Below are 8374 nucleotides of genomic sequence, written 5' to 3'. Positions count from 1 at the left end.
GAGAGAGAGAGAGAGAGAGAGAGAGATCCAATCTCGGAGGGGCTCCTGCCCCTCCGCCGCCATGGAGGCCATGGACCAGAGGAGAAACCCTCCTCCAATCTAGGGGGAGGCTGAGGAAGAAGAGGAAGAAGAGGGCTCTCTCCCCTCTCTCCCGGTGGTGCCGGAGAGCCACCGGGCAAACCCTCGTGACGGCGATCTACACCAACAACTTCACCGCCGTCATCACCAACTCTCTCTCCCTCTATGCAGCGGTGTAATAGCTCTTCTCCCCACTATAATATCTACTTAAACATGGTGCTTAATGATATATATTATTATCCAATGATGTATGTCCATGCTATGATGTTTTAGTAGATTCATTTTGTCCTATGGGTTGATTGATGATCGTAATTGGTTTGAGTTGTATGTTTTATTTTGGTGTTGTCCTATGGTGCCCTCCGTGTCGCGCAAGCATGAGGTTTTCCCACTGTAGGGTGTTGCAATACGTTCATGATTCGCTTATAGTGGGTGGCTGGAGTGACAAAAGCTTACAACCGAGTAAAGGGGTTGTTGCGTATGGGAGTAAAGATGACTTGTTACTTAATGCCAAGGTTGAGTTTTACCTTAATGATCTTCAGTAGTTGTGGATGCTTGCTAGAGTTCCAATCATAAGTGCATATGATCCAAGTACGGGAAGTATGTTAGCTCATGCCTCTCCCTCATATAAAATTACAATAATGATTACAAGTCTAGTTATCGATTTCCTAGGGATAAATCCTTCTCTTGTGTTACAAAAAGCTTTCTACTAAACAACTAACTTTTATTATCTTGCAAATTACTCGTAGTTTTCTCACTAAGTACATCTAGTTTTATCCTTGCAAACTTATCCCTACACCTATAAAATAGTTTCATACTTGTTCTAGGTAAAGTAAACGTTGAGTGTGCATAGAGTTGTATCGATGGTCAATAGAACTTGAAGGGAATATATATCCTACCTTTAGCTCCTCGTTGGGTTCAACACTCTTATTTATTGAAAAAGCTACAATTGATCCCCTATACTTGTGGGTTATCAGGGTCATTATGCATTTTGACTCCATGCACACTTCAAATCTCCAGTGGCTCAACTCTACAATGTGGTCCTCTTGCCTAAAAAGCAAGGGGCGGAGGGGATCACCGACTGTAGACCCATTAGCCTCATCCACGTGATGGCGAAGATTATTGCGAAGGTGCTCTCCATGAGGCTTGGCCTACATATGATAAACTCATCTCCAACTCCCAAAGCGCCTTCATCAAAACAAGAAGCATCCACGACAAATTTTTCTATGTTTGCAATCTTGCCGACGCCTTCACAAGAGGAAGACCCCCTCCCTCTTCTTCAAGCTTGATATTCGCAAGGACTTTGACCCTGTTAAGTGGGAGTACTTGCTTGATCTCCTCCAACGGCAAGGATTTTCATGTAAATTCAGGGATTGGATCGCGGCCCTCCTTAGCTCTTCATCCTCGAGTATCATTCTCAATGGTATTGCCGGTTGTCCAATCAAGCATGGGCAGGGCCTTCGTCTGGGAGACCCCATCTCCTCGCTTCAATTCTTCGTCACCATTGATCCCCTCTAAAAATTCTAGATGTGGCAACAAGTAAGGGGCTCCTCCATAAAATCCGGGGAAGGGGAGCCATGATGAGGACCGCTCTTTATGCGGACGACGTGGCCATCCTCTTCACTCCAATCAAAAAGGATGTTGACAACCTTGCAAGCATTTTGAGGGGTTTTGAGGAAGTCACGGACCTTTGCATCAATTTCTAAAAGAGCTCGATGGTGCCCATTTGTTGCAACCACCTTGATTTGGGTCACTTAACTCAAAGTTTGCCGGCAGCACGGACTTCTTTCCCGTTGTGATAGTTGGGACTCCCCCTCTCCTTTTCGAAGCTAAAATTTATGGATCTCCAATTTCTCGTGGACAAAGTGGCAAGCAAGTTATAAACGTATGACGACCGAAACATCACCACCATCAGGCGAACGGCTCTTGTCAAGTCCGTGATCACATCACAAGTAGTCTACCCCGCCACCATGTTTGTCATCCCGCCAACCATCCTCCTCAACGTTGACAAGCTCCAGAGAGCTTTCCTATGGTCCGGATCGGACAAGACATCGAGGGCCAAATGCAAGGTGAATTGGGAGAATGTCTTCCAGCCACTTTGAGTACAGAGTGCTCGGGGTCCTCAACACCAACAAGTTTGCAAGGGCTCTCCGGTTGCGCTAACCAGGGTATGAATGGAAGGAGCTCACCAAGATGTGTGTGGGGATGGGAAACCCATGTGATGATGAGGACCTCAACTTCTTTTATGCTTCCACCGCCATCATCGTTGGTAACGGCGCGAAGACCCCATCTTGGGACTCTCCTTTGCTTCTTGGGAGAAAGCCGAAAGACATTGCCCTGCTCATCTATGAAGCTTCCAAGAGAAAAAATTGGAAGGCGAGGGAGGCCCTCAAGCACAACGCATGGATCCTCAAGATCAAAAACCCCATCAACGTCTTCGTAGAGCACATCACGCAATTCTTTGCTCTTTGGATGCTACTAAATGAGGTCCATCTTGACGATCTCACTGAGGATGAAATCCTATGGAAACATACAATTAGTGGGCAATACTCGGTGGCATCCGCATACAAGGTGCAATTCCTATGATGGCCTTTCACCCATGGATAAGATGGTTTGGAAGGTTTTGGGAACCTCCAATTTTTTTTGCTTTGTTGGCCCTTAAAGATAGAATTTGGACGACATATAGATTGGAAAAGCGAGGGTGGCCAAATTGTGATCTTCGCCCTCTTTGCAAGAGGGTGCAAGAATGCGGATATCATCTCTTCTACAAGTGCCGCTACACCCGGTGGCTTTGGTCTTTGGTCATTGAGAAATTCCTCATACTCGGAACCGACACATCCGCTTGGCCCTTGTTCGACTCGGTGGAAGAGCGGTGGGCAAGCACTTGCGCCGACCGCATGCAAAGCCGACAAGCCAAGGCCTCCCTCACCATGCTTGTCTCATGGACAATATGGAACGAGCGAAACGCAAGAGTTTTTAAACATACTCCCTCCGTTCCATAATGTAGTGCCTATAGATTTTTGCAGAAGTCAAACATTACAAACTTTGACCATATTTATAGAGAAAAGTAGGTACATCTAGAATACCAAATGTACATCACTGGATACATCATGAGTTATATTTTCAGAATATACATGTTTAGTATTATAGATGTAGACAGTTTTCTCTATACACTTGGTCAAAGTTGATAAGGTTTGACTTCAACAAAAATCTATAGGCACTACATTGTGGAATGGAGGGAGTGCAAGGGTGCTTCACCTCCAATCTTGCTATCCTCCATCTCTACTGAGGCCAACCTTCGGGTCATCGCCGATGCAAAGAAATTAGGGTCTTTTATTTCGCCAATAATCCGCATGCCGTGTATTTGGGTGTCTTGTAACAAACTCTATTCTTTCTTATTGGACGTCGATAACTGCCACACGTGTGGCAGGAAAGGAGACGCACCACACGTCTCTAATGCAAATAGATTGCCACGTCATCGCACGCATGCATGCGAGAATCTTTTTGGATTTCAGTTTTTAAAATGTTTTATCTCTTAAATTAAAAATCCGATTGAAGATCCGTCTTCACCATTAAATCCCTGGCGACAAGATCTTCAAAACTAGATCTCATATCGATATATTTCGGAAAAAAAAATTGGTTAAAAGTTGCCATGTGTGTTGCACATGAATTGCCATGATATTTGCACTGAAGTTGCCATAATATGTTTCAACTATTTTCTTTTACATTTAAAATTAAATTTTAACATATTATTAAACAGAGAATTAAGAAACTAGACTTGCCATGCACCATAAACTAAAATTGCCATGATACATGCACTTAAAATTGCCATGGTTCAATAAAAAAATATTTTCATGGTCAAAGTACTGGAATTGCCATTATCAAAAAACTAAAATTGCCATGATCTACAAACTAAAATTGCCACATGACAACTTTAGATTAAGCACTATGGCAACTATAGTGTAAACATCATGGCAACTTCTGGGCAAAAAAAATTTTCATCAAAACATATCAATATGGGGTCTAGTTTTGAAGATCTCGTCAAGACGGATTTAATGGTGAAAATGGATTTTTAGTTTGATTTTTTTATTTAGGAGATAAAACATTTTTAAGCCGAAAACCAAAAAGATTTCTGCTGATGTCGTCTATTCATACGTGGTAAAATGGGTGGTGATGGAGGCGTGCGGGTGATCTGCAAACACCTACACGTGTGGGCGTTAGTTTTTTCGTTCTTATTTAATGGATGAGGCAAAGCTTTTGCTCCGTTCCAAAAAAAAACCCTTCTTGGTCGGCACTCTTTCAGGTGAAAATCAAACACCAGCTCAGAAAAATGGGTGAAAATCACAATACTGCTACGGAGGCTTGCTGCATCAGCGGCCCCGGTTGCACCAGCTCTACCTTGCTTCTTCCCGGCAAAACAACCAGGCAGGACAGGTCCCCCATGCCCTGCTCGAATCAAATGTTCATTATGCTCAGTTTCCTCGTCCAGGCTGCACTGAAAGGCTAACCTGCGGCTCATGTTTGCATCTAAACTAGTACTGTATGATATTACCATGGAGCTAAACCTCAAGCCATATTTTAATGGCGGATGTTTTATTTACCATGGAGTAACCACCAATTTTTCCCGCAAAAAGAAAAGAGTAACCACCAATTGTTTCTTCTTTTCTGGAAACAGATTTGAAGAAATTTCTCCTCTTCTTTTGTCGCCACAAACAACTTCCCTTCTCATTAATTTCTTCTCTTATAATATCCCTATGTACAGTACAGAAACAGTGTCTAGCTACTACAGTACTCAACATGTCTCTAGACGCGCCTGACCCTCACCGGGAGCCCGCCGCTGATGGACGCCGTCAGACCCGGCGCGAACCTGGGCACGGCGCCCTTTTGCCCAACCACCTCCACGTCGAACTGCTTCACCACGGCCACGGTCACCGCCTTCATCTCCATCACGGCGAGCTCCTTGCCGAGGCACACGCGGAGCCCGGCCTGGAACACCGGGTACCTGTACAGGCTCTCCGGCACGAACGTCCCCCCGGGGCCCGTCAGCCACCGCTCCGGTCGGAACTTCTCGCAGTCGTCGCCCCAAATGCGGGGCATGCGCCCCATGGCGTAGGGGTGGTACATCACGCGAGCCCCGGCGGTCACGTACGTGCCGTCCGGGAGCACGTCATCGGCGGCGCAGAACTTGGAGTCGAACTGCACAGGCGGGAACAGCCGCATGTTCTCGTGCAGCACCGCGTGGGTGTAGTGGAGGGACTTGAGGTGCTCGTACGTGGTCTTCGACGATGTCCTTGTCTTCTCGCCGGCGGCGGCCTCCGAGCGCATGGCGGCCGCCACAGCGGGGTTCTTGGAGAGCAGCATGAAGATGGTGGTGAGCGCGGAGGACACCGTGTCCCGTCCGGCGAGGAGGAAGCTGACCACGATGTCGCGGAGGTACTTGTCGTCGACGGCGGTGCCGTGCGCCTCCGAGGCCATGAACCGGGACAGGAGGTCGTGGCTCCCGGCGACGCCCAGCTTCCGGCGCTGCCTTATCATGGCCGCCGCGAGCTCGTCGACGAGGTGGATGGACTTCCTGAGCTCCCTCTCGGAGCCGACGTTCAGCAGCCGCTTTGCCCTCCACACCAGGGGCGACGCCGCCGCGCCGCGCATGGCGGATAGCCGCGAGGCGGTGTCGAACGCGGCGGCGAGCTTGGACATGGGCATGTCGAGCTCGAGGCAGCCGGGGTCTAGTCCGAAGGAGATCTTGCAGATGGTGTCGAAAGCGAAGCGCCGGAACACGTCCTGCAGGTCGACCACCCTGCCATTGTCGGCGGCGTCGGCGAGCAGTGGCAGGAGGCGCGCCTCCACTTCCTCGGCGACGATGCCGTACGCGTAGGAGCGCACCGCGACGCTGCCGAGCTCGAGGCTGGCCATCTTGCGCTGGTGGCGCCAGGCGTCGCCGTCGACGTTGAAGATGCCGCCGCCGAGGAGGTCGCCGAGGACGGCGGCGAAGGGCTTCCCTTTGGGGAAGTTGTCGAAGCGGGTGTGGAGCATGTGCTCGACGTTGGCCGGGTTGGCGGTGATGGTACAGCCGAGGACGTGGACGGCCACGGTGCCGGTCGGGGAGCAGCGGAGCAGGTGTGCGTACCAGTCGCCGAGGTTGGTGAAGTCCCGCGCCCACGATCCCGTGAGGTACGAACGGCAGACGTGGCAGCTGCACCACGGCCACCGGCGGGCGAGGAAGAGCGCCGCGCCGAGCGCCACCACGCACACGGAGAAGACAAGGAATGCCAGGCCGACGCACCGCGCGCACCATGACAGCTCCTCCATGCCCGTGCCCGTGGCGGCGTCCATGGCTGCCCCGGCTCCTTGAATTGGAGAAGGGAAGAGCAAAAAAATGTGATCTTATTTTGGGTGTGGGGAGTCGAGGAGGCGTGTGCGTATATAATGTGGGTGGACGGGGAGGAAGCACATGCCACACGTGCGCCAAAACTTAAACAACTTGGTTCCCTGCCATTTATTAGTGTGTGCACAGCTCATACCATCGCTACGCAGCTCCCCAAAACTTGTCCAAGGTACGTACGACCAACAAATCACCGCCGAACCCCTCTAAAAAAACAAATAAAAAAACAGCACCGAACCCATGATACAAGGGCTGCTACCGCTAGCAGTCGCCTGAATCTTGAAAAAATAAATAACACAGTTGATTCCGTTAGATTTTAATCATACTCGCATTTTTTTGACAATTTTTAATCATACTCACATCATCGTTTTGTTTTGTCTGGAGTACTTGCCAGAGAAAAAAGATCGAAAAAACATCACCGCCGAAGCCAGTCGTTGGTGGCGTTTTGCATTGTTTCTCGGCGCCAGCCATGGCAGGCGGCGCGGGGTGTTGGGAGCGGCACGACGTGGTCGCTGCAAGGGGGTGTGGCAGCGGGGTGAGCTGGTGGTGGTTTTGTCGGTGGTTCAACCCCGATCTAAACCCCTACTATTGCCGACAACGCGGCGGATCTAGTTTCCTTGCCCAGATCTGGTCGGTGGTGGTTGGGGGATGACAGGAATGGTTGTTCGGCCGGGCAGGTTGGTTTGGGTGGCGCGGTTGCGGTGGCGGAGGTGTGATCCAGGTTGTCGGTGTCCGGGGTGCCTGCGATGGGCGACATAGTTCAGACCAGAGGTCGTGGAGGACGTCCGTCGACTCACGGGTTCAGGGACTGGCTTGTCCGCGCTGATGCAAGCCTTTGCGTTATGCTTTCCTTGAGTGTCTCGGTTGTGGTGTCGGTCCGGGTCGGGCTCCCGTGGCGCAGCAATGTCGTCGGTCGGATTGGCGCTGATGGCCACGGGCGTGGTGTCGTGCGAGCTTCCCTAGGCAACGGCCAGAGGGCTTGGTTCGGGCTTGCTCAAAGGCGACCATCGGTGGCCACTCAATTGTGTCCCTCTCCTCTGGCCTATCGAAGCTGGTTGGGTATGCAGGTGTGGACGCCTCCTACCGTGGAGGCGTTGGCCCAGACCCGATGGTTGATGCCTGGTTAGGAGTGGAAGGAGGTGTCCGCTTTTCCCACCGTGGGTGGTGCGTTGTGATGCGGATGGTTGGCGGTGTCCAAGGATGGCAGTCCTCATGATTGGCTCTCCAACGAGCATTATGGCGGCGGTGGTGGTTATGCCTCTTCATCATGTTGGTGGGGAGGGGTGTAGTGGGGGGTGGCTCGAGCTTGCTCTCTGTCGTTAGGAGGGCGTCGCCCAAATCTAGATCCGGAGTCATGTACTCGTCGCGGTTATCCTGGGTGCCTCATGGTGCCACGGGTGAGCTGCCGAGTGAAAGTTCTGTGCTTTGGCACCAATGGTGATGTCACCCACGATGCCGCTATCCACTCCAGGATGTCGTTGTGGTTCTCCTCTCCGTGCCAAGGGTTTTGGGTGAAGATCCATGTCCGTCTCGAACTGTGCGACAACGACGCTTAGCTTTTTGTTTCCCCTCCCGAGGGCATTGTCGTGGAGCTTAGGTGTCTTAGGGTGTGTCATGGCGTGCTACTTGTGATAGGCATTGGGATTTCCTCAAAGAGGAAGGGTGATGTTGTAGGATCGAAAGTAGGTCTAGGGGGGTGATTAGATTACTTGACCAAATAAAAATCTAGCCTTTTCCCATTTTTAAGTCTTGGCAGATTTTAGCAACTCAGCACAAGTCAAGCAATCAACCTACACGGGCAATTCTAAGAGTGTAGCAGGGGAAAGTAAAACATTGCATATGAAGGTAAAGGGACGGGTTTGGAGAAGGCAAACGCAATGTAGACACGGAGATTTTTGGTGTGGTTCCGATAGGTGG

The 8374-nt window shown here is 50.5% G+C and overlaps 1 protein-coding gene across 1 annotated transcript; it reads right to left on the bottom strand.

Annotated features, from left to right (window-relative positions):
* Positions 1-4729: 4729 nt before the first annotated feature.
* LOC119295645 (cytochrome P450 94C1-like) lies at positions 4730-6455 on the bottom strand. Its single transcript, XM_037574089.1, has one exon. It carries the CDS (start codon positions 6406-6408, stop codon positions 4879-4881), a length of 1530 nt encoding a protein of 509 aa, XP_037429986.1. The 5' UTR covers positions 6409-6455; the 3' UTR covers positions 4730-4878.
* Between the last annotated feature and the right edge of the window lie 1919 nt (positions 6456-8374).

This window comes from Triticum dicoccoides, chromosome 4B (assembly GCF_002162155.2).
Source record: "Triticum dicoccoides isolate Atlit2015 ecotype Zavitan chromosome 4B, WEW_v2.0, whole genome shotgun sequence".
In the NCBI taxonomy this organism is placed as follows: domain Eukaryota; kingdom Viridiplantae; phylum Streptophyta; class Magnoliopsida; order Poales; family Poaceae; genus Triticum; species Triticum dicoccoides.
Note: the sequence above shows the minus strand (reverse complement) of the source record. Positions and strands in the feature narration are given on the sequence as shown.

Excerpts from the sequence above, each read along its gene's own strand:
- LOC119295645 (XM_037574089.1), bottom strand. The coding sequence starts at position 6,408 with ATGGACGCCGCCACGGGCACGGGCATGGAGGAGCTGTCATGGTGCGCG.